The sequence below is a fragment of the Salvelinus sp. IW2-2015 genome, linkage group LG4q.2 (genome assembly GCF_002910315.2).
Source record: "Salvelinus sp. IW2-2015 linkage group LG4q.2, ASM291031v2, whole genome shotgun sequence".
Lineage (NCBI taxonomy): Eukaryota > Metazoa > Chordata > Actinopteri > Salmoniformes > Salmonidae > Salvelinus > Salvelinus sp. IW2-2015.
In genome coordinates, this window is record NC_036843.1 from 13,722,670 (window position 1) to 13,749,971 (window position 27,302).

The following is a 27,302-nucleotide window of genomic DNA, read 5'->3' on the forward strand; positions in this document are numbered from 1 at the left end:
CACCGGAGACACAGTGCGCAGAGCCGGCGCAGGATATCCTGGGCCGTAGAGACGTACTGGCGGCCAGATGCGCTGAGCCAGCATCCTCCGACCTGGCTGGATGCCCACTCTAGCCTGGCCAATTCGGGGAGCTGGAAGGTAGCGCACCGGGCTGTGCACGCTCACTGGAGACACCGTGCGCTCCACCGCATAACACGGTCAATGACCAAAAAAATTGGGCTGCCTCTCGGGCTTCCTTGCTAGCCATGTCTCCTGGGAGCGAAGTTGTTCCTCCCTCGCTACTTCAGCCTGTTTCCATGGCAGGGTCTTGTCCCCTGCCATAACCTCCTCCCATGTCCAAGATGTCCTCCATTCTCTTTTCTCCCGAGCCCAGGATCCCTGCTCCTCCTGGCCACGCTGCTTGGTCCTTTCGTGGTGGGAAGTTCTGTCACGGCCGTTAAAAGAAGAGGACCAAGGTGCAGCGTGGTAGGCGTATATTTTCTTATATTAATCAAAATGACGCCGAACAAAACAATAAACACTACAAAAACAAACCGTGAAGCTAAAGACTATGTGCCCTAAACAAAGTCAACTTCCCACAAACACAGGTGGGAAAAGGGCAGCCTAAGTATGGTTCTCAATCAGAGACAACGATAGATAGCTGTCCCTGATTGAGAACCCTACCCCGCAAAACATAGAACTACAAAACATAGAACATAGAATACCCACCCCAACTCATGCCCTGACCAAACCAAAATAGAGACATAAAAAGGATCTCTAAGGTCAGGGCGTGACAACTGAGCTCTTCAGTATGGGCCATTCTACTGCCTATGTTTGTCTATGCTCGATTTTATACACCTGACATTAACAGGTGTGGCTGAAATAGCCACTAATTTGAAGGGGTGTCCCCTTGACTTATTCCCCATTTTGTTGTGTTACAGCCTGAATTCAAAATAGATTAAATATTTTTTTTCTCTCACCCATCTACACACAATACCCCATTATGACAAAGTGAAAACACGTTTTTAGATTTTTTTTGGAAACTTATTGAAAATTAAATTCAGAAATATCTAATTTACATACAGTACCAAGGGTTTTTCTTTATTTTTTACAAATACTCTTGGCATTCTCTCAACCAGCTTCACCTGGAATGCTTTTCCAACCCCATCTATCTTCAGAGCTTGTGCTGCTAGGTGACCTAAACTGGGACATGCTTAACACCCTAGCCATCCTACAATCTAAGCTTGATGCCCTCAATCTCACACAAACCAACTTGCCCTAACCAACTTGCCCTCTAAATACACCTCTGCTGTTTTCAACCAAGATCTCAGCGATCACTACCTCATTGCCTGCATCCGTAATGGGTCAGCGGTCAAACGACCTCCACTCATCACTGTCAAACGCTCCCTGAAACACTTCAGCGGTCAGACCTTTCTAATCGACCTGGCCCGGGTATCATGGAAGGATATTGACCTCATCCCGTCAGTAGAGGATGCCTGGTTTTTTTTTTTTAATGCCTTCCTCACCATCTTAATAAGCATGCCACTTCAAGAAATATAGAACGCAGGAACAGATATAGCCCTTGGTTCTCTCAGACCTGACTGCCCTTGACCAACACAAAACATCCTGTGGCGTTCTGCATTAGCATCGAACAGCCCCCGTGATATGCCAACTTTTCAGGGAAGTTAGAAACCAATATACACAGGCAGTTAGAAAAGCCAAGGCTAGCTTTTTCAAGCAGAAATTTGCTTCCTGCAACACAAACTCAAAAAATTCTGTGACACTGTCAAGAATTTCAATAAGCATTTTTTCTACGGCTGGCCATGCTTTCCACCTGGCTACCCCTACCCCGGTCAACAGCACTGCATCCCCCACAGGAACTCGCCCCAAGCCTTCCCCCATTTCTCCTTCTTCTCAAATCCAGTCAGCTGATGTTCTGAAAGAGGCTGCAAATCTGGACCCCTACAATCAGTCGGGCTAGAACAATCTGGACCCTTTCTTCTAAAATGATGTGCTGAAATTGTTGCAACCCCTATTTTAGCCTGTTCAACCTCTCTTTTCGTGTCGTCTGAGATTCCAAAGATTGGAAAGCAGCTGCGGTCATCCCCCTCTTCAAAGGGGAGACACTCTAGACCCAAACTGCTACAGACCTATATCTATTCCTACCCTGCTTTCTAAGGTCTTCGAAAGCCAAGTCAACAAACAGATTACCGAACATTTCGAATCCCACCGCACCTTCTCCGCCTATGCAATCTGGTTTCAGAGCTGGTCATGGGTGCACCTCAGAGCCACGCTCAAGGTCTAAACCGATTATCTTAACGCCATCGATAAGAACAATACTGTGCAGCCGTATTCATTGACCTGGCCAAGGCTTTCGACTCTGTCAATCACCACATCCTCATCGGCAGACTCGCTAGCCTTGGTTTCTCAAATGATTGCCTGCCTGGTTCACCAACTACTTCTCTGATAGAGTTCAGTGTGCCAAATCGGAGGCCTGTTGTCCGGGCCTCTGGCAGTCTCTATGGGGGTGCCACAGGGTTCAATTCTTGGGCCGACTCTCTTCTCTGTATACATCAATGATGTCGCTCTTGCTGCTGGTGAGTCTCTGATCCACCTCTACGCAGACGACACCATTCTGTATACTTCTGGCCCTTTGTCCAGACGAGCTAAATGCCATACAACTCTCCTTCCGTGGCCTCCAACTGCTTCTAAATACAAGTAAAACTAAATGCATGCTCTTCAACCGATCGCTGCCTGCACCTGCCGCCGGTCCAGCACACTACTCTGGACGGCTCTGACTTAGAATATGTGGACAACTACAAATACCTAGGTATCTGGTTAGACTGTACTCTCCTTCCAGCTCCATCAATTCCAATCCAAAGTTAATCTAGAAATTGCTTCCTATTTCGCAACAAAAGCATCCTTCACTCATGCTGCCAAACATACCCTCGTAAAACTGACCATCCTACCGATCCTCGACTTCGGTGATGTCATTTACAAAATAGCCTCCAATACCCTACTCAATAAATTGGATGCAGTCTATCACAGTGCCATCRGTTTTGTCACCAAAGCCCCATATACTACCCACCACTGCGACCTGTACGCTCTCGTTGGCTGGCCCTCGCTTCATACTCGTCGCCAAGCCCACTGGCTCCAGGTCATCTACAAGACCCTGCTAGGTAAAGTCCCCCTTATCTCAGCTTGCTGGTCACCATAGCAGCACCCACCTGTAGCACGCGCTCCAACAGGTATATCTCTCTGGTCACCCCCAAAGCCAATTCCTCCTTTGGCCGCGTCTCTGCTGCCAATGACTGGAACAAACTACAAAATTCTCTGAAACTGGAAACACTTATCTCCCTCACTAGCTTTAAGCACCAGCTGGCAGAGCAGCTCACAGATTACTGCACCTGTACATAGCTCATCTATAATTTAGCCCAAACAACTACCTCTTCCCCTACTGTATTTATTTATTTTGCTCCTTTGCACCCCATTATTTCTATTTCTACTTTGCACATTCTTCCACTGCAAATCTACCATTCCAGTGTTTGACTTGCTATATTGTATTTACTTCGCCACCATGGCCTTTTTTTGCCTTTACCTCCCTTATCTCACCTCATTTGCTCACATTGTATATAGACTTATTTTTCTACTGTATTATTGACTGTATGTGTCACGCCCTGGCCATAGAGAGGTTTTTATTCTCTATTTTGGTTAGGCCAGGGTGTGACTAGGGTGGGCATTCTAGTTTCTTTATTTCTATGTTTTCTATTTCTTTGTTTTTGGCCAAGTGTGGTTCCCAATCAGAGGCAGCTGTCTATCGTTGTCTCTGATTGGGAATCATACTTAGGCAGTCCTTTTTCCCTCTTTCATTTGTGGGTTCTTATTTTTGCATTGGTTGTTATTTTGCCCTGCAGAACGTCACGTTCGTATTTGTTTTGTTGTTGTCTGTGTTCATTAAAGAAATAAATAGAATGAACACGTACCACGCTGCGCTTTGGTCCACTTCTTCCCATGACTACCGTGATAGAAGAACCCACCACAAAAGGACCAAGCAGCGTGGCCAGGAGGAGAAGGGATCCTGGGCACGGAGAGAAGGGAGTTTAGGACATCGTGGACATGGGAGGAGATCATGGCAGGTGACAAAAGCCTGCCATGGAAACAGGCGGAGGCAGATAGAGAGGAGCGGAGAGATCAGGAGTTACGGCAGAGACGGGAGCACGAGAGGCAACCCCCAAAAATGTTTTGGGGTGGGCACACGGGTTGGCAAGCGGGGCGAGCGGAGTTGGTCACGGTTCCAGTGCCATGTTTTCCGGTTTTACGCACTGTGCCTTCAGTGCAAAGTCACAGCCCGGTGCGTGCAGTACATGCTCTACGTACCTGCCGCGTAAAGAGGGGTATCCAGCCAGGAAGAGTGGTGCCGGCTCAGCGCTCCTGGTCTCCAGTGCACCTCCGCCGGCTCTGCGCAAGGTGTCTCCAGTGCGCCTGCACAGCCCAGTGCGTCCTATGTCAGTGCCTCGAACGTGCCGGGCTAAAGTGGTGATTCAGCCAGGAGGGGTTGTGCTAGCTCTAAGCTCCAGACCTCCAGTGTGCTTTCACTGCCCAGTGCGTCCTGTGCTGGTGCCCAGCACTTGCTGGATTGAAGTGGGTATCCAGCCAGGACGGGTTGTGCCTGCTCCACGAACCAGGCTTCCTGTGTGTCTCCCCAGCCTAGTGAGTCCTGTGCCTGCTCCACGAACCAGGCCTCCAGTGTGTCTCTCCAGCCCGGTGAGTCCTGGGCCTGCTCCACAAACCAGGCCTCCAGTGTGTCTCTCCAGCCCGGTGAGTCCTGTGCCTGCTCCAAGGACCAGGCCTCCTGTGTGTCTCTCCAGCCCGGTGAGTCCTGGACCTGCTCCACGAACCAGGCCTTCAGTGTGTCTCTCCAGCCCGGTGAGTCCTGGGCCTGCTCCACGAACCAGGCCTTCAGTGTGTCTCCCCAGCCTGGTGAGTCCTGTGCTTGCTACACGCACCAGGCCTACAGTGTGTCTCCCCAGCCTGGTGAGTCCGGAGCCTCTGGCGACGGTCCCCAGTCCGGGGCCTGCGGCGACGATCTGCGGCCCGGTTCCTCCAGTGAAGGTCCATGCACCAGGGCCGCCACCAAAGCGGAGGGATCTGCGGGCGGAGGGTGGTCTACGTCCCGCACCGGAGCCGCCGCCGTAAGGGATGCCCACCCGGACCCTCCCCTTTAGAGTCAGGTTTTGCGGCCGGAGTCCGCACCTTTGGGGGGGGGYTYRWSTSWCYCSCRCMGGCCATAGAGGTTTTTATTCTCTATTTTGGTTAGGCCAGGGTGTAACTAGGGTGGGCATTCTAGTTTATTTATTTCTATGTTTTCTATTTCTTTGTTTTTGGCCGAGTGTGGTTCCCAATCAGAGGCAGCTGTCTATCGTTGTCTCTGATTGGGAATCATACTTAGGCAGTCCTTTTTCCCGCTTTCATTTGTGGCTTCTTATTTTTGTATTGGTTGTTATTTTGCCCTGCAGAACGTCACGTTCGTATTTGTTTAGTTGTCGGTGTTCATTAAATAAATAGAATGAACACGTACCACGCTGCGCTTTGGTCCACTTCTTCCCATGACGATCGTGACAGTATGTTTGTTTTACTCCATGTGTAACTCTGTGTTGTTGTATGTGTCGAACTGCTTTGCTTTATCTTGGCCAGGTCACAATTGTAAATGAGAACTTGTTCTCAACTTGCCTACCTGGTTAAATAAAGGTGAAATAAAATAAAATATGCTGAGCACTTGTTGGCTGCTTTTCATTCACTTTGCGGTCCAACTCATCCCAAACCATCTCAATTGGGTTGAGGTCGGGTGATTGTGGAGGCCAGGTCATCTGATGCAGCACTCCGTCACTCTCTTTCTTGGACAAATAGCCCTTACACAGCCTGGAGGTGTGTTTTGGGTCATTGTCCTGTTGAAAAACAAGTGATAGTCCAATTAAGCACAAACCAGATGGGATGGTGTATCGCTGCAGAATGCTGTGGTAGCCATGCTTGTTAAGTGTGCCTTGAATTCTAAATAAATCACTGACAGTGTCACCAGCAAAGCACCCCAAACCATCACACCTCTTACTCCATGTTTCACGGTGGGAACCACACATGCGGAGATCATCCGTTCACCAATTCCACGTATTACAAAGACACGGCGGTTGGAACCAAACATCTCAAGTTTGGACTCATCAGACCAAAGGAAAGATTTCCACCGGTCTAATGTCCATTGCTCGTGTTTCTTGACCCAAGCAAGTCTCTTCTTATTATTGTTGTTCTTTAGTAGTGATTTCTTTGCAGCAATTCGACCATGAAGGCATGCTTCACACAGTCTCCTCTGCACAGTTGATGTTGAGATGTGTCTGTTACTTGAAATCTGTGAAGCATTTATTTGGGCTGCAATTTCTGAGGCTGGTAACTCTAATGAACTTATCCTCTGCAGCAATTAACTCTGAGTCTTCCTTTCCTATGGCGGTCCTCATGAGAGCCAGTTTCATCATAGCTCTTGATGGTTTTTGCGAGTGCACTTGAAGAAACATTAAAAGTTCTTGAAATTTTCGAGATTGACTGACCTTTATGACTTAAAGTAATGATGGAATGTCGTTTCTCTTTGCTTTATTTGAGCTGTTCTTGCCATAATATGGACTTGGTCTTTTAACAAATAGGGCTATCTTCTGTATACCAACCCTACCTTGTCACAACACAACTAATTGGCTCAAACGCATTAAGGAAAGAAATTCCACAATTTAACTGTAAACAAGGCACACCTGTTAATTGAAAGGCATTACAGGTGACTACCTCATAAAGCAGGTTGAGAGAATGCCAAGAGTGTGCAAAGATGTTATATGGAATGATGTAGTAAGCAAAAAAGTGTTAAACAAATGAAAATATATTTTATATTTGAGCTTCTTCAAAGTAGCCACCTATTGTCTTGATGTGTTATTTCATAGTTTTGATGTCTTCACTATTATTCTGCAATGTAGAAAATAGTAAAAATAAAGAAAAACCCTTGGATGAGTAGGTGGGTCCAAACTTTTGACTTGTACTGTAAGTATTCACACCCTTGAGTCAATACTTTGTAGAAGCACCTTTGGCAGCGATTACAGCTGTGAGTCTTTCTGGGTTAGTCTAAGAGCTTTCACACCTGGATTGTGCAACATTTTCCCATTATTATTTTCCAAATTCTTCAAGCTCTGTCAAACTGTTTGTTAATCATTGCTAGAGAATAATTTTCAGGTCTTCCCATAGAGTTTCAATCAGATTTAAGTCAAAACTGTAACTTGGCCACTCAGGAACATTCACTGTCTTCTTGGTAAGCAACTCCAGTATAGATTTGGCCTTTTGTTTTAGGTTATTGTCCTGCTGAAAGGTGAATTAATTTCCCAGTGTCTGGTGGAAAGCAGACTGAACCAGGTTTTCCTCTAGGATTTTGCCTGTGCTGAGCTCTATTCCGTTTCTTTTTTATCCTTAAAAATGTGCCAGTCCTTAATGATTACAAGCATACCCATGAACATGATGCACCACTATGTTTGAAAATATGGAGAGTGGTACTATGTTATGTGTTGTATTTGCCATAAAACATAATACTTTGTATTCAGTACAAAACATTAATTGCTTTGCCAAAAAAGTTAATTGCTCACTATTACTTTAGTGCCTTATTGCAGGATGCATGTTTTGGAATATGTTTATTCTGTACAGGCTTGTTTCTTTTCACTCTGTCTATTAGGTTAGTATTGTGGAGTAACTACAATGTTGTTGATCTATCATCAGTTTTCTCCTATCACAGCCATTAAGCTCTGTAACTGTTTTAAAGTCACCTTTGGCTTCATGGGGAAATCCCTGAGCGGTTTCCTTCCTTTCCGGCAACGGAGTTAGGAAGGACACCTGTATATTTGTAGTGACTGGGAGTATTGATACATCATCCAAAATGTCATTGTTTGTGGAATTGCCTTAACCACTGTTGTATATTGTCTATTGGTGAAAACAAGATCACATTTTTTTCATGAAATTGTTATACAATAAAATATTTCCATTATCATCCATTAAATGTTGAATAGACCAGATACCTTTCTCCATCCACTCATTGTAAAATAATAATTTTCTCTTAATTAGGATCCATCTATTGTTCCAAGTTGGAGTAGTATGCTGAGTAAAGTTATGTTTATATATTAGTTTCCAATAATGGAGGACTCACATCTTAATACAAAATCTATACCATCAAAGATTTTGGAAGGAAAATCAAACCAAAAACGTTCAAATTTTCGAATAAAATATTGTAATCATTTTAACTTGATGGTACCATTCATTGGATCAAAGTCAATTGCATTCAGACCACCTTCCTCAATAGACTTTACAATATCTCCTTTTCTTAAATAGTTATGTTTATTGTTCCATATAACGTTGAGATTGGCTATTTTTCTTGATTAACTTGTCAGGGATAGCTAAGAAATAGGATGAATATGTTTGTCTTGATAGACTATGCAGTATAGTAAAATATGTCAAAAAATGTATAAATCCCTTTGTAGCCAACTTTTGAGAATTGTTATAAATTATTCTGTATATTAGACTTTCCCGTAAACTTTAAATACTTTCCCATAAACTTAATATTGTTATTACAATACATAAATACGTTACTTAACTGGTACGTTATGAACAGTAATCAGAGGGTGATCATGAATAGCCATTCATTAAAATGTGTCATATTTAAATGTAAACCAGAAGCTTTTTTTATTTGTTATAATAATAATGTTTTGTACTGCTGGAATCTGTGCTGTGTTCTTGATCAATAGACATTTAAAGGTTGGATGTTCGGACTAGCCTTTATAAGGAATTCATGAACATTAATGGTGAGCTGCGACACAAATTCCTCTCTTCACTTTATATCTATTTATACTATCATGTAACATTCCAATCACCTTTACACATTTTTCACCAAAACAAAAAAAAAACATCATCATCAATCATGTCTGTAATAATAGGTCCAGGACAAGCCTATTGTTGTTATGTATAGACCTGTCTTCAAGGAATCCAGATGAGTGTTACTTATTATATGTGGCATGCCCTCTTTCATTCTGTTAGCAATCACATGGGTAAACACATTGCAATCTACATTAAGTAATGTCTCAGGGCGCAGATTGTCTATATAGTGTATATCTTGTCTTTACCAGGTTTAGGTATAAGAGTTAGTTATCAACAAGTGCAGGCTGCTGAGGGGAGGACGGCTCATAATAACTGCTGGAACGGAGTATTATTGCCGGAATGGAGTGAATGGTATGTTTGCTACCATTCCATTAACTCCATTCCGACCATTATTATGAGCCATCCTTCTCTCAGCAGCCTCCACTGGTATCAACCCTTGTTTCATAGTTGGCGTTAGACCGCGTTCAAAACAACTGGGAACTCGGAAATCTCTGACTTCAGTGCTTTCAAGACAACTGGGAAAAAGAGAGAAAAAACGAGCTCCGACTAGGGAAAATCGTTTTGAATGGTCATCCAAGTTCAATGCGGAAACTCGGACATCTGTCTGGATCTCCGACTGTCCGACTCGAAGTTAGTGTTAGTTAGTGTGCGTGACCACTGAGCTATAGGTGTGGCCAACTTGCAAAGATACCACGTGACTGAGGACGGTCCACGTACCGGTCCACGTACTTCCTGTATTGAAATTAGGTTGGACGACCAACGTATAACACCGATTCAACACTGCTCTCGGATTACTTTGTCAAATTCTGTAACAGAACCCTTTGTCTGCGGCAGCACTAGTGTAATATTAGCTGTTTGCATTGTCCGCATGTGTATCGAATTAAACGCCTAACAAGCGTTTTCATATTCAAAAATGTGGTCATTACGATCCGCTTGGCCAGCCTGTCACGCCGGGGGCATTCTTCCCATTCCAACCCCCCTGTGAAAATGTCTTGCTAGCCAGCTAGTAGCTATCTACACCTCAGCTTGTGGTTGTGCGTTGTAATGTTTAGTATTGTATCCATCTCTTCACTACTATGGCTGTACGTTGGTTATGCAGGTAAGAATACGGGCATGTAAGCTTATCATATATTCCGTACAGTTTATTATGTGTATTTATTATCAAATGTATTTATTTACCTGGCATCGTTTGGATTTCTACGACGTTAGCTAGCCTACATTTAGCTTGTACATAAAATACAAAAAAATGTTGACACCACATTGATGATTTCATTAATATATGTGGATTTATTGCACTTCGGCTGACATTATGGTGTCAGTCAGGGGACCAGTGACTCGGAGTCACTAAGTGTGGTCTTGTTTACCAGCAGTGCCCCTGGCCCAAAGAGGCTTCATTGTCCTCCAACAACTGGGTCCCCGTTGGAACTCTACAAAAAGTAGTATTTCCTTCCCCCTTCATTTACTGATTCGAATTTCGAAATGACTGTGCAAGTGAAAGCCATCTGGTGGAGCCCTTGCGTTCACCAGTGTCCAATCATGGCATCAGTGATTACTGAGGAAGGAAAAGTGCACATTTTAAAGGAATTCGAATGGGGCCCTGTGACTTAAATGTAGACCTAGCAATATGAACGCGCGGCGACTTCTTGCTCACAACTACATGGACTTGTCCAATAAGAAAATATAGTTGGCTGTGTTGTACTACTAAACACGACCCATGATTATGAACTGTTCTAAGGGGGGAAAGAACCCCTCCAGGTGCCTCAGATTGAGGTCTAATAGGCCTGTAGATGATCCTTTGTGATAGGGGCTAGCTATAAGGTCACAGTTAGTGATGTAGTTGCAGAAAAATAGGTGGCTTAAGCTGACCGTGGTGCATTTACCCTCCACTCTACCACTGGTCATAGTGTTTACAAATATGACCATTGGCCAGGGTCACACCATCTCACATTCAGTAGGCAGCCAACAGACAAGGCAGCCAACGAAGAAGACACCCGGGACCTATTCAGGCTCAGCATGTTACAAATATTGGCTAAATATGAAATTACACACCATAGCGTGGGTCTCGTTAATGCAAAATGTTGTGTTTTTCAGGCAAAGAAAATGGCAAGATATATTTTTCTGTGTTTTGTAAACGCAGATCTAAAGATGCTTCTTATTGTAATTTCTGCTCGGCATCAGACTAATTTTGTGCTTCAGTTGCATTTCTCCACTCGAATGATAATTCACAAAGGAGATGTGTAGCTGCTTTTCTCCGGTAAAATGCAAGATTAACTTAAGCTAAACATTAGAACATGTAGCTGGCTACATTCTTTATGATAAACATTAGAAATATGATGGCCATGTATCTTTTTTACAAAAAATCTTGCTTTTTCATTGTAGGCTAAGCTCGTTTACTTGTGTGGCTGCTAACCAAATAGCGTTGCGCTTCTGTTGTCATCTGATTAAAATTAAGTTATTTTCTGCCGAATGTGTTGCACTCATGCAGTGGTCACCGATTGCTCGATTTCTAGTTTATTGCCAAACATTTCTGTAAAAAAATCAAGGATAACGTTATTTTTGCGTTCCTATTTTTATGTATTCCTCTCGCGCTGTTGGTAGGTGCATACGATTCAGCTGGGTAGGCAGATTGTTCCCATTTTGAACCATTTCATGTGTCTGAATGCACAAACACTGCCTTCCTGTAGAACAAATCAAATGCACTATAGGTCTACCGCTGGCCAATCGGATGGTCTCAGAGGATTTCGTATTATTCTGGTCTCAGAGCGTTTCATATTATTCTGTGCGTATATTCGAGACATCATTTAATATGATATGTTGTTTGGTTTGTATTAATTTGTGGATGTCCATCACCCGTTTCGTATGTTATGAATTACACTTCGTATTGTATGTTACGAATTTGCAAAATGTACAATGTGTTACGAATTTGCAAAACATAGTATATGTTACGAATTCTAGCTAGGTAGCTAATGTTAGCTTGCTGGCTAACATTTGCTAGGCTGGGGGTTATGGCTAAATAAATAAATAAAATAATTGGACTAGGGTTATGGTTAGTAGTTAGGTTAAAGGGCTTTAGGGGAAGGGTTAGCTAACATACAAAGGAGTTGAAACGTTGCTAAAATTTTAAAGTTGTCCGTGATGAGATTGGAACTCGCAACCTGTTTTATGTAACCATACCTAACATATACTAATTACTATGTTACGTTTGAGACGAACCAGCAGATTACCAAGTCTGCAGTAATGTATCAGGCGTAAAATAAAGCTAAAGTAAAGTTGATACTGTGAGATTTCAAAACTTTTAAAACCATGACATGTTTTTACTCATCACTGTCAACACTTATAAGCCATAAAATTAGCATTGTCTTACTTCCAATTGCGCTACAACCCGCACTGCAGTTATAATGAATGAGTAGGAAAGTGTATCAATAGGCTTGCACTGTTATTATTAGCGGCTTGAGTCTTATTTTATTATTATATATATATATTTTTTTATATCTAGGAATATTTCACTTTCTCTGTTCACAGGAGTGAGAACATGAATTTGTGCATGAGGCAGAAATAATGCGGTGCGACTTTAGTTAACCTCTCTTGGGCACGTGAGACGGTAGCGTCCCACCTCTTCAACAGCCAGTGAAACTGCTGGGCGCCAAATTCAAATACAGAAATACTCATTATAAAAATTCAGAAAACAAAACATATTTTACATAGGTTTAAAGATTAACTTCTTGTGAATCCAACCACGGTGTCAGACTTTAAACATGCTTTACGGCGAAAGCATACCTTACGATTATTTGAGAACATAGCCCACTAGACAAATCATTACAAACAGTAGCCAGCCAAGTAGAACAGTTACACATGCCAGAAATAGAGAAAATTAATCCCTTACCTTTGATGATCTTCATATGGTTGCACTCAGCAGACATTCATTTACTCAATAAATGTTCCTTTTGTTCGATAAAGTCTCTTTATATCCAAAAACCTCTGTTTTGTTCGCGCGTTTTCTTCAGTAATCCACAGGCTCAAACGCAGTCAAAACAGGAAGACAAAAAAATCCTATTTGTATCCGTATAATTCATAGAAACATGTCAAACGATGTTTATATTCAATCCTCAGGTTGTTTTTAGCCTAAATAATTGATCATATTTAAACCGGACAATAACGTTTTAAAAGGTAAACAAGAAAGGTAAACAAGAAAGTTGGTCTCGCGCATGAAAAAGCTCTGTGACACTTTAGGGTCCACTCATTCAGACTGCTCTTACTTCTTCATTTTTCAGAATACAAGCCTGAAACAATTTCTAAAGACTGTTGACATCTAGTGGAAGGCATAGAAACTGCAATTTGAGTCCTAAGTCAATGGATACTGTAATGGCATTGAATAGAAAACTACAACCCCCCCCCCAAAAAAAAATAAAACTTCCTGCATGGCCAAATCAGTTCTGTTATACTCACAGACACTATTTTAACAGTTTGGGAAACTGTTTTCTATCCAAATATTCGTGTTTTCTATCCAAATCTACCAGTTATATGCATATCATATCTTCTGGGCCCGAGCAGCAGGCATGCATTTCATCCAGAATTCCGAATGCTGCCCCCTACCCTAGTGAAGTTAAGCTATCAGCTGGAAGACATTGTCCTTTTTGGTCAATGTCAGCTAAAGAAGGGGAGAGTGGAGGGATATTTAGAGGCGAACTCTGAGTCTGCTGCCCTCAGCTGAGACTGACCATCAGATGCAAGCACCATCAGCCCAGTAAAATAAAAAGCAAATTATTTAAATGTATTCTCACTCAGCTGTGCCTCACAAGTAATGCAACAACAGATCTATTACCGGTGAAATCATAGAGCCAATCTCAAATTTTGAAATTGAATATAAAAAATATAAAGAATGCCAGGGCAATTCATGCAAAGCCAATATATGTCGATAATGTATTGGGCCTATAGCCTACTGCACAAACCACATTGGTACAGTACTGTTTTTAATAGGTTAATGTTCCATAGGCTTACGTTTTTTAAGTAATGTTAAAAAATAATCTTAGCGGTAGATATCGGCTTGCATTTTGACTCAGTGAGCTTGACTTAGAAAAGGTTGGTGACCACTGCACTAATGTATTTTCAGTGAAGGAATACTATAGTTGCATGCGCCTGATCACTCTTGAAGCAAAACAACGGACTTTCAATATGAAACGCAAGTGAAAGTGTTTAAAATGCAAATATTTTGATGGTTTCTAAATTTCTAAACTCTAAAGCGACCCCTGCATAAGTAGGGGCCCCAGGTTATCGGTTTATTCAGTGGCCAGCCATCCTCCACAGTCCCCATGGTGTGGGTTGCCAGTTGTTGGTTATGAATCATGGCCAAATTTACAGATTGTACATGTCATGGCTGACCATCACTCAATTATTTTTGTCTGTTCTAGGGCTATACACTTCTGTCTGAATATTATGTAATGTTATATTCTCATGAGTTTAAGCCCCTGAACTAATCAATTTTGTGTATAGGCAAGGCTTATCTCCCAAATACTCTTCATGGATATGGAAGTTGGCAATGCATGATACAGTTGTGAAAATGGAATCTTTGTCATAGTGGTATTCCAGCAGCACCAGTTGGTCTCAACTTGCTGCCAGATGCCAATTAGAGATCTTCTTTTGTAGTTCAATGGTAGAGATGTCAAATGCTTGACATAGCCTATGTAAATAGAATGTATTTTTAATTGTGTTTAATAGTGATTACAAGTTACAACGTATCTTGTTGACAATAGCAGACTATCAAACTGCTAAAATATGGCCACGACCCCGTTTTACAGTTCACTGAAGACTAGTTTATGACGCGCGTGAACAAACCCTCTGAATTGGTGCTTGGGAGGGGCGACACCGCACGCAGTGCTTAATGCTGTACGACAGTACTGTACCGAGGTGAATCAGCCATTGAAAACGAAATAGCCGGCATAGCTACATAAAGACAAACAATATTAATTTGGATTACACACTACAGCGCGTACGATCATAGTTGGTTAGCTGATGGAAACGGACATCTTTAGAAATGTGCGCAAATGTCTTTGGCGCTTTGAAAAGGTGAGACATTTCATGCGCAGCTGGGAAGGTAGTGAGACATTGCTGGCGTTTGTTACATTGAAACAGGAACCTAGCAACTGGCAGATTGAAAATGCGTTTTGTTTGAGAGATAGTGGCAGCACTGCAAGCCTAAATGATTAGAGTGTCTGCTTACAATGCTTAAATCCCTTTTTAGGTATGTAGAACTATTATGTATGAACAGTAATTCTTTGCTCAGTGGGTTGCTGCGCGTTTGAAGAGGGACTGTTCTAGAACGCTTTTTGGAGAATGGGGTCTCAGACATAGAGCATCACCGTACACTATGTTAATCAATTCTAGACTACAGGTATCAATACATAAATACACTACGTAAACTATAAGTCAAGTTGGTAGCTCTAAGGAGACCTCAATTTTGATATGTTCTTTCGGATCGGGTTCTCTGTCAAGCAATTTTTTATTTGTAAGCTGTTGGCCTCACAGGTAGCCTTGCCCCATTGTGTCCAGAAAAGGGACATTCGCTGGTAGCATCCTGGATTGGAGCCCTCTCCAAAACCAGGATGCCATAACAATGTCTGTCTCCTCCCTACACATCTGGGAGGCTTGACTAGCCATTTTAGTTTTATTTAGGCTCCTTGCTCATATTAAACTGACAACAAAATTAAATGTAGGCAGTTTTATTCAACGTACCAAGCATAAACAATGTTTTTAGTGGTTGTGTAATGTGTAATCATGCACTCCTGTCAATAGGATTTTGTTATGAAAGTCTACTTGTCAATTGAGTGGATTCGGCCCATGGTCGTCACCATTCTTTTAGATAGAAGTACAATAGCAACACAGTATTGTCTGAGATGGTCTTTCTAACTACTGTGTCTGATTATATTAAAGGCCCAAATGCAGCTATTTCTGGGTAACAATTAAGTTCCTCATTGTAATGGATTTCCATTAAAATGGCCAAAAGTAGCTTTTGAGCAAGAATTCTTGATTGAGAAACAGTTTATCTTGGACTGACTTGGAGTGGTCTGGGTGGGGATGGGGAAAAATAAAAACTAGCGGTTATGGCAGAGAGGTTTGGAAACCTCTTTGTTATTGCCCAATGCAGCTAGGTTTATATCAATGTCATATCACAATGTCACATCTCCCTTTCTGGTTAACAATTAAGTATCTTACTGTTAGATTTTTCCATTTTTAAAAGGTACAAAAAGTGCCGGTCACCAGAAAAGCCGAGATTCCCACCCATGCAAACAGGCTGATTCGAAGGTCCTATGTAGATAGTTGCTGCTTGAAAAACAATCAGGAAATAACACTGATCAAATAGTTTCACACTTTTACAGTGTTAGTTTCATTACCTATTGTACAATATGACATAAAACACACGAACAACTGAATTTTGACTGCAATTGGCCTTTAATTCAAAAGACAAGTAACCTAGTGGCTAAGTGTCTGATTCTCTCCCATGAGGCCTGTTGTCTTTAATTTTTCTGTTAACCCTCGTTACAGGCTGCTTGTTGTCCTTTCTGACAAATGTGTGTGAATAGGGTAATACTATAGACCCTAGGCCTAAATTGTCTCAACCTTTTCCAATGGCTTTCCTGAGGCAACACTAAAGATAGGTTTACGCTATAGACCAAGGGGGGTGCAAAGTACGGCCCGCTCAAAAAATTTACACATCTTTTTCTCCTCAATTTCGTAGTATCCAATTGGTAGTTACAGTCTTGTCCCATCGCTGCAACTCCTGTATGGACTCGGGAGAGGCGAAGTTCGAGAGCCGTGCGTCATCCGAAACACGACCCAGCCAAGCCGCACTGCTTCTTGACACAATGCCCACTTAACCCGGAAGCCAGCCACACCAATGTGTCGGAGGAAACGCCGTACACCTGACAACCGTGTCAGCGTGCATTGTGCCCGGCCCACCACAAGAGTCGCTAGAGCGCGATGGGACAAGGAAATCTCTGCCTGCCAAACCCTCTCCTAACCCGGGCGATGCTGGGCCAATTGTGCGCCGCCTCATGGGTCTCCCAGTCACATCCCAGCTGTGACACAGTCTGGGATCGAACCTGGGTCTGTAGTGACGCTCGGGAGGCCCCCGCAAATTGATTAAAAAAAAAAAATGTTTGCCCACCCCTGCTATAAACTGTCACACCGACAGTATTTTAGGCTTCTAATTTGGGTTTATTATCTGAATGGTATTGCAATGTTACCAATAGTCCGAATTAAAACATTTCTGTCTGAATATAGTTTAAATGGACCCTAGTAACCCCATAATGACTGCTCAATCGGCACTCTTTCTCACTATAATCCCCTTTGGAAAATCCCCAACATACGGTCATAACAGTTACGCGCTGGGTGCATTCATATATTCACTCTGGAGTGCCAGAGTTCAGATTGTCCATTTGTAAATTCAGAGTGTTTTGTTCTCTTATCATTCAGAGCACACACTGGATGCTCTGGCTGAAGAGTAGGGTTGATCCGAGCATTCTGACCTCACAACGGCAGTCAAGCACCCAAGCTAACTTGCTAGCTACTTTCAGACACAAATGAGAACACCTCACTCTGACCATGTTACTCAGACGAGAGTGCTCTAAAATCGGAGTAGATAGACCGAGTGAATTTACAAACTTCATCTTTAAGAATGAGAAGAATGCCCTGTATATTGTGACATCACAGACACATCACTGTGGAACAGCAGCAGTAAATATTTTGAGAGCCTCCCAATCTGCTGTGTCTGGAGCCTGGATGCCGATGGCACAGAATTTAGGCTACTGGTGTGTTCTCTTACCGGAGCCAGCTTGATATTATTAATTCCCTCTGGAGTTTTTGTAAGTAGTGATGTTGACTATTTGATACAATTATGCCAACAGTCATCTTTGAGTGGGGGAATTCATTCTGTGGGGTGCCCTTTTTTTGTTAGGTCAGACGTTCTCTGAAGAATGTAACTCGATTATGGTTATTTCTGACCTGGGGTGTTAAGACAGCTTTGTTGTTATTGTTGCAGTAATTAGACTTAGTTCAGTGATGTTCATTAGACAGTCTTGGAAAGCTGAAATAGTAGCCTGCACTGAGCCTAGATCTATAGCCTACGTTCAGTAATGAGTTGAATGATTGTCATGCTAGTGTTATCATTGAAAGTTGAGTTAATGTATTGCCTTTTTTTAGGACATGCCTGCATGGTTCTTGTTGGTTAAGCGGTCACTAACAAATTAGGATTGTACACTTAACTTCCAGTAGCTCATTGTTCATTTGAGGAAATAAGTGGACAAAGGCTGCTTGTTCAAGCTTGTTTTTATTTTGTAAAATATAAAAAAATATTTGACAAAATAGTGAAACATTAAAGTTAGCCTTTTTAGATAAAACTATAATAAAATATTCAAATGTTGTCCACCTAATCAAAGGATCTGAGAATGAATCTGGTACTGAAAGCATAAGCTACAGCTAGCTAGCACTGCAGTGCATAGTTGAACAGCTTTGAACAAGTTAATTTCTTAAAAATGAAGGAGAAGCAATAGAGATATTTAGTTGTATTTTTTTTCACTTAGCTAGCGAATGCAGCTTGCTAGTTTAGCCTACTCAAACACCAGGCTCAAACAGAGAGGGATGCTATGTTAGCTAGCTAGTTATGGCTATCCAACACTGGAACTCTTCCAAGTCAAGGTAAGCTTTTGGTTTTATAAGTTCATGGCCACTGGGGCCCGCCGATATAACTGCGGATGATAAGATGACGCCGAAGAGGATGGCTGACGTTTTACATGCTCCTAACCAACTGTGCTATTTTGTTAGTTTTTTTTGTGTTGTTTAACTTATTTTGTACATAATGTTGCTGCTACCGTCTCTTATGACCGAAAATAACTTCAGGACATCAGAACAGCGATTACTCACCACGAACTGGAAGAAGCTTTTTCCTTTAACGAGATGGATATACTGCTTTCCCGGGAACAGGCCCAAATCCCTGTCATTTGCGTGAAGAAAAGACTGAGGAAAAGGGGACGCAGGTCAGGCTGCCTTCTGAGAATCTGTAGGCGAGCGAGAACTTCCACTGCCATCCGTTCTACTGGCTAACATGCAATTATTGGAAAATAAAATTGGTGACTTACGATTATCCTACCAACGGGACATTGAGAATTGTAATATCTTATGTTCACCAACTCGTGGCTGAACGACGACACGGATAATATAGAGCTGGCGGGATTTTCCATGCACCGGCAGAACAGAGAAGAAGCTACGTCTGGTAAGACGAGGGGTGGGGGTGTGTGTCTATTTGTCAATAACAGCTGGTGCGCGATGTCTAATATTAAAGAAGTCTCAAGGTATTGCTCGCCTGAGGAAGAGTATTTTATGATAAGCTGTAGACCACACCATCTACCAAGAGAGTTCTCATCTATATTATTCGTAGCCGTCTATTTACCACCCCAGACCGATGCTGGCACTAAGACTGCACTCAACAAGTTGTTTAAGGCCATAAGCAAATAAGAAAATGTTCATCCAGAAGTGGTGCTCCTAGTGGCTGGGGACTTTAATGCAGGGAAACTTAAATCAGTTTTACACAATTTTTACCAGCATGTCACATGTGCAACCAGAGGGGGGGGGGAAACTCCAGACCACCTTTACTCCACACACAGAGATGCATACAAAGCTCTCCCTCACCCTCCATTTGGCAAATCTGGCCATAATTCTAAACTCCTGATTCCTGCTTACAAGCAAAAACTAAAGCAGGAAGTACCAGTGACTCGCTCAATATGGAAGTGGTCAGATGACGCAGCTGCTACGCTACAGAGAACTGGCAGTGTGGTGCAAGGACATCAACATCTCCCTCAATGTGAGCAAGACAAAGGAGCTGATCGTGGACTACAGGAAAAGGCAGGCCGAACAGGCCCCCATTAACATTTGATGGGGCTGTAGTGGAGCGGGTCGAGAGTTTCAAGTCTCTTGGTGTAAGCATCAACCAACAAATTATCATGGTCAAAACACACCAAGACAGTCGTGAAGAGGGCCTGACAAAACCTATTTCCCCTCAGGAGACTGAAAAGATTTGGCATGGGTCCCCAGATCCTCAAAATGTTCTACAGCTGCACCATCGAGAGCATCCTGACCGGTTGCATCACCGCCTGGTATGGCAACTGCTTGGCATCTGACCGTAAGGCGTCACAGAGGGTAGTGCGTACGGCCCAGTACATAACTGGGGCCAAGCTTCCTGCCATCCAGGACCTATATAATAGGCAGTGTCAGAGGAAAGCCCATAAAATTTTCAGACTCCAGTCACCCTGGTCATGCTGTTTTCTCTGCTACCGCACTGCAAGCTCCTTAACAGCTTCTGCCCCCAAGCCATAAGACTGCTGAACAATTAATCAAATGGCCACCGGACTATTTAAATTGACATTTACATTGTTACTTTTTATAATTGTTTTATTTTCGTTTATTTGGTAAATGTTTTCTTAACCAGTGCAGTTCAAGAAGAGTTAAGGGCTTGTATGTAAGCATTTCACGGTAAGGTCTACACTTGTTGTATTCGGTTTGATTTGAAACTGCTTGCTGACTGTACACTACTACATGATTGTAGTGTGTTTACTAATGCGTTAGTTCTGGTAGCTGTGTTGACGTTAGCTAATATGGTGACAACGGTGTAGCAGTTATGATATGAAGGTTTGGCCTGGTCACAGACAGCTGATGTGTTGTGCACTGAACTCCACAAGTGAAGGAAAAAGGTGAGAGGAGGCTAGCATGTAGATGCTATAAGGAATTATACAACGATCAAAGGGATCATGCTGTTTGTATGTGGCTGCCATGAAAGTGAACTGTGTTTGTGTGTGATCAGGGGTGTCTTCGTTCCGCTGATTCTGTTGAAAAACGTTTCTTAAATGGAAACAAACAAAACGAGGATAAACATACCTGAATTTGTCCAATAGAAACTCTTGTTTGCAACTGTTGGACTAATGATTACACCCTAGATCAGCTAGATGCAGGCAAGAGTTTGCAAAGCGGTATTGAATGTGTCAATGTCTGTCACATTTCTCTCAACATATGTACCTATGTTGTAAACTTTCAATCATAGTCTAGGTTGTAGCAACCTCATGATGGGTGTAGGGACAATTATAGTATCATGTAGTAGCCTAAACCTAGCTATTGTCCTCACTCATCTTAAAATGCACCGACCGCCACTGCCTTAGGTCAACATTACATAATGGGAACAAGGACACCTGGCCTAACATATGGAATTGGACAAGCCTCATACTGGAGCTTTGTTTTTTTTCTTAATGTTTTCCTATTTTAAGGATGAACAATTAAAATATATATATTATACACACACAGTACCAGTCAAAAGTTTGGACACCTACTCATTCAAGGGTTTTTCTTTATTTTTGCTATTTTCCACCTTGTAGTATAATAGTAAAGACATCAAAACCTATGAAATAGTACATGGAATCATGTAGTAACCAAAAAAGTAAAATATATTTGAGATTCTTCAAAGTAGCCACCCTTTGCCTTGATGACAGCTTTGCACAATCTTGGCATTCTCTCAACCAGTTTCATGAGGTGGTCACCTGGAATGCATTTCAATTAACCTCTCTGGGATATGTGGGACGGTAGCGTCCCACCTGGCCAACATCCAGTTAAAATGCAGAGCGCCAAATTCAAATAAATTACTATTAAAAATTAAACTCATGAAATCACACATTCAATATACCAAATTAAAGCTACACTTGTTGTGAATCCAGCCAACGTGTCAGATTTCAAAAATGCTTTACGGCGAAAGCAAACAATGCTATTATCTGAGGATAGCACCCCAGCTAACAATCACAGACCATCATATTTCAACCCTCCCGGCGTGACACAAAACGCAGAAATAAAGATATAATTCATGCCTTTGACGAGCTTCTTCTGTTGGCACTCCAATATGTCCCATAAACATCACAAATGGTCCTTTTGTTCGATTAATTCCGTCGATATATATCCAAAATGTCCATTTATTTGGCGCATTCGATCCAGAGAAACACCGGTTCCAACTTGCACAACGTGACTACAAAATATCTCAAAAGTTACCTGTAAGCTTTGTCCAAACATTTCAAACTACTTTTGAAATACAACTTTAGGTATTTTTTTACGTAAAATAATCGATAAAATTGAAGATGGGATGATCTGTGTTCAATACCGGAGGAAAACAATATGTAGCATGCTTTCTGGTCACGCGCCTCTAACAAACCGTACACTTCACTGGAGCCACATTCTGAACATGGCTACTTCTTCATTTCTCAAAGGAAAAAGCTCAACCAATTTCTAAAGACGGTTGACATCCAGTGGAAGCGATAGGAACTGCAGGAAGGTCCCTTAGAAATCTGGATTCCCAATGAAAACCCATTGAAAAGAGTGACCTCAAAAAAATCTGAATGGTTTGTTCTCGGTGTTTTGCCTGCCAAATAAGTTCTGTTATAGTCACAGACATGATTCAAACAGTTTTAGAAGCTTCAGAGTGTTTTCTATCCAATACTAATAATAATATGCATATGTTAGCATCTGGGACTGAGTAGGAGGCAGTTTACTCTGGGCACGCTTTTCATCCAAACGTGAAAATGCTGCCCCCTATCCTAGAGAAGTTAACAGGTGTGCCTTGTTAAAAGGTAATTTGTGTAATTTCTTTCCTTAATGTGTTTGAGCCAATCAGACTGTAGATCAATGTGTTTCAGCTTTGAACTTTTGTTAATGTATTTGCGCTTACCCTTATTTTCAGCCTGTTTGGGAAGCCCTTTGATGGTGGGAAGAGAATGGACCATGGCAGCCAGCAGCAGCACCCAGCCATGAATAGGCTCTATGAGGTCCAGCGGGAGGTTCAGTCTCTGGGCCCTCAAGTGTGCACCTTCAGCGGGCTAAAGAACGAGCGGGAGTACCGGCGCCTGGAGCGCGAGCTGACCCAGTTGCTCCTGGAAGTGGACCAGGTGAACACGGAGGGCAGGGCAGACCTACAGGGGGCACGCAAGAGAGCAGCCCAGGAAGTAGAGGGGCTGTTGCGCTACCTGGAGGAGAACGCCACCCACCCGTCTCGCCTGGCCATCGAGGAGCTGAGCCGGGAGGCCCAGAGGCTGGTGGAGCAGGGGGTGGTGGAYCCMCAGCYGGCRGGGGGCACAGCAGAGATCAGTGATGAGCTGGTGGATGCRGTGCAGGAGCTGATACTGAGGCTCACCCAGGTGAAGACAGGAGGGAGGGTGCCCCTTCGCAAGGCTCGCTATCGGGCCCTGACACGACTGTGTGCCGTGCAGGACGTGATCGAGGGTCGCACGCGCCAGCAGACCCTTCCCCTGTCAGAAGACACGCACGTGGCCGTGCAGAGGATCAACCAGGTGATGGTGCAGGTGAGTGTTGCGCGCAGCCAGCTGGTGGCACTGCTGATGGGGCTGAGTGGGAGGGATAGCTGTGCCCACCTCTCCCGCGTGCTCACTGAGCTCCTAGTGGAGCTGGATGCCCTGGACGTGTCGGGGAACGCAGCGGTCAGAAACTACCGCAAACAGGTGGTGGAGGAGATCAACAGCCTGCTCAAACACCTGGACCTGGAGGGAGAGGGAGACGATACGCGCAGGTACTCAGCTTTACTAGAATTACAAACGCTCTGGAGTAATAATACAGAAGGGAAATACAGTATGCGTGTGTGTACATGCTTTCAGATACAACTTGGCTCAAAAATGTGATTGTGTTGTATATATCTTTCCTCAGGTATGACTTGGGGCAGAATGACTCTATCCGTCAGATTGAGGCGGTGCGTGGTCGGGTGGGCCAGCTGCAGGGGGAGGTCCTGCGACACTGTGGGGTGGGCGACCTCTTCAGGCCGAAGCCTGAGCTCCAGAGTCTCCTCACACATCTGGACCAGGTAGACACAGCCCGTAACCCCTGTATCCGTGAAGCCCGGCGGCGTGCCGTGCTGGAGGTCCAGGCTGTCATCACCTTCCTGGACCTCCGTGAGGCCCTGATCTGCCGCCAGCCCAGCCCCAACGAGCCCTCACAACACAGGGCTGTGTGGATAGTCCTGGGCAGCCTGTCAGACCTCCAGGCCCAGGTACTCTGCTTCAATGGCAAGCATGCCGACAAGAGCTATATGCTGCTGGAGGAGCTTCTGACCAAACAGCTGCTGGCACTGGACGCGGTCGACCCACAGGGCGACGAGATGACCAAGGTGGCCCGCAAGCAAGCAGTCAAGTTTGCCCAGAACATCCTCAGCTTTCTGGACATGAAGACAGATGAGTGGGAATACTGATCCACTGGACATAGCTGTAGGATGCCCTATGGAATTGTATATAAACTGGTGCATCATCGCTCTAAGAGAGTTGGGGTGTGTAAATATTGTCTAAATCCCAGAATGCACGTCAGCAGCGCTTTTGTCTCTTTGTCATTGTTGCTGGTCTGTAGGGGGGGGTGGACAACCCAATAACATTTTTGTGAAATAGAATTTGGAGAATAGTGTTCCGACATACAATGTGCTTTTTAAAGTTTACAGAGCATCTTTTTGAAATCTACTGTATGTGTGTGCGTTTTGATCAGTGTTGTTGGGTTGTGGTTGCAAAGCCTGCGGCCAAAAGCACTGAAGCCTGTTATAGTGGTGGTCAGAGTAGTTAAGATAGTCACTTCGTCTGTTTTTCAAAAGCAGGAGTGGGACTAGAGTAATTACATCTTGATGGTGTCCATGTTTAGCTTGATTACTTTGGAGGTCAGTTGTAAATTTACTCAGATGTACATGTCTCAAAATACTTCTTTACTGAGATGAACCGAGTTTACATCAGTACTGTGAGACAAGATCTTCCTCTGTTCATGTTGCTTCTCCACTTCCATTTGCTCTGTCTCTCTTCCTCAATCAACACTTCTGGGGCAAACTACCCTAACCCTGGACATACACAGCTGTTGCTGGCAACCATTCAGATGACAAATGAAAAGGAGAGCTTCTTTACGGCTTTAACCACTGTCCTACAATAATGAGGAGAAGGAGGATGTAGAGTTAAAGGGCCTGTGAGAACATTTGTCAATAGGAGGGTATGTTATTAAAGGCCTCCTTGTATAGAATGAACATTTGTGGACACGATAATTGCCCTGTTTGTCTGTAATTTGTAGCTAAATGTTGATTGTGTGTTTGCGAGGCTAGTGAAGGGGAAAAACAGTGTGGAGGTGGTTTAGGTTTCATTTTTGTCTGTGGGTTTCTATTGTCAGAGGAATGTGTCTGAGAGCCCCGTAGAGGGTCACTGATTTGGTGTGGCGTGTATTATTATAGCTGGTGACAAGTGTTCACAGTGGACAGAGCAGTCTAAAACCTCTGCAGAGTTGCAGCAGAGTTAGGAAGCTATTAGTTAAAAAGCCCAAATCTCTGTGCCTTTCTTTTCATCATATTTTTCACCATCCTGAGCACTTACGCTCTGAGATGTGCACTTTTTACTGATTCTCAGCGCTGCAACTGACAGCTCTTCGTAAACTGACCATGGCATGTCTGTCAGATAGCCCTATGCACTAACAAAGCTTGAACAGATAGCTCCCACAGAACTCACACACTCTCAAAATGACAGAGGTTATTCAAACCTTCTCTGCTGCTATAGAAAAACATATGGCACACAAACAGTGAAATCCAGCTTCACACTCATGGGTCGTCTGAAGTGAGATGATTCGATTACACTGTGTTCAGTGCGGCCCACATGCAATGGAGGGGTGTTCACACAGCAAACTTAATGCTCTGTCAAACTAACCAATACAAAATAAGGTTCCATTCTGTCAATTTTTGTTGATTTGAAGTAACATTCTTTGCCAATAACCATAGACAATCTCATTCCTTCCTAGGCATATACAGTGCATTCGGAAAGTATTCAGACCCCTTGACTTTTTCAGCCTTATTCTAAAAAGGATTCAATTGTTTTTTTCATCGTCAATCTACACACAATACCCCATAATGACAAAGCAAAAACAGGTTTTTAGACGTTTTTGCAAATGTATATAAAAGTATTCAGACCCTTTACTCAGTACTTTGTTGAAGTACTTTTGGCAGCCATTACAGCCTCGATTATTCTTCGGTATGATGCTACAAGCTTGGCACACCTGTATTTGGGGAGTTTCTCCCATTCTCTGCAGATCCTCTCAAGCTCTGTCAGTTTGGATGGAGAGCGTTGCTGCACAGATATTTTCAGGTCTCCAGAGATGTTCGATTGGGTTCAAATCCGGGCTCTGGCTGGGTCACTCAAGGACATTGAGGCGTGTCCTTAAGTCACTCCTGCATTGTCTTCACTGTGTGCTTGGGGTCATTGTTCTGTTGGAAGGTGAACCTTTGCCCCAGTCGAAGGTCCTGAGGAGGTTTTCATCAAGGGTCTCTCTCTACTTTGCTCCGTTCATCTTTCCCTCGATCCTGACTAGTTCCAGTCCCTGCCGCTGAAAAACATCCCCACAGCATGATGCTGCCACCATCATGCTTCACTGTAGGGATGGTGCCAGGTTTCCTCCAGACGTGACACTTGGCTTTCAGGCCAAAGAGTTCCATCTTGGTTTCATCAGACCAGAGATTCTTGTTTCTCATGGTCAGAGAGTCCTTTAGGTGCCTTTTGGCAAACTCCAAGTGGGCTGTCGTGTGCCTTTTACTGAGTGGCTTCCGTCTGGCCACTCCACCATAAAGGCTTAATTATTTCTGGAGTGCTGCAGAGATGGTTGTCCTTCTAGAGGGTTCTCCCATCTCAAAAGAAGAACTCTAGAGCTCTGTCAGAGTGACCATCGGGTTCTTGGTCACCTCCCTGACCAAGGCCCTTCTTCCACGATTGCTCAGTTTGGCCGGGCGGCCAGCTCTAGGAAGAGTCTTGGTGGTTCCAAACGTCTTCCATTTAAGAATTATGGGGACCTTCAATGCTGCAGAAATGTTTTGGTACACCTCACCAGATCTGTGCCTCGACACAATCCTGTCTCGGAACTCTACGGACAATTCCTTCGATCTCATGGCTTGGTTTTTGCTCTGACTTGCACTGTCAACTGTGGGACCTTTTATATAGACAGGTGTGTGTGTGCCTTTCCAAATAATGTCCAATCAATTGAATTTACCACAGGTGGTCTCCAAGTTGTAGAAACATCTCAAGGATGATCAATGGAAACGGGATGCACCTGAGCTCAATTTCGAGTCTCATAGCAAAGGGTCTAAATACTTAAGTAAATAAGGTATTTCTGTTTTTTTATTTTTTATATATTTGAAAAAATGTCTTAACCTTTTTCATTATGGGGTGTTGTGTGTAGATTGAGGAAAAATATAATTATAACATTTTAGAATAAGGCTAACAACAAAATGTGGAGAAGGGGTCTGAATACTTCCCGAATGCACTGTACATCGTGGTGAAATTACTAAGATATCTATA

General features: G+C 43.3%; 1 protein-coding gene across 2 annotated transcripts; it reads left to right on the forward strand.

Moving 5' to 3' along the window:
- Nucleotides 1–9,357: 9,357 nt before the first annotated feature.
- Nucleotides 9,358–27,195, forward strand: LOC111963354 (BAG family molecular chaperone regulator 5-like). Of its 2 annotated transcripts, none has more exons than XM_023986737.2 (3): nt 9,358–10,018; nt 22,679–23,521; nt 23,656–27,195. In XM_023986737.2, exons 1-3 carry the CDS (start codon nt 9,996–9,998, stop codon nt 24,191–24,193), a joined length of 1,404 nt encoding a protein of 467 aa, XP_023842505.1. In that variant the 5' UTR covers nt 9,358–9,995; the 3' UTR covers nt 24,194–27,195. The 2 variants fall into 2 exon arrangements, with proteins under 2 accessions (XP_023842505.1, XP_023842504.1); XM_023986736.2 differs by lacking the exon at nt 9,358–10,018 and adding an exon at nt 14,786–14,982.
- The last annotated feature ends 107 nt before the right edge of the window (nt 27,196–27,302 follow it).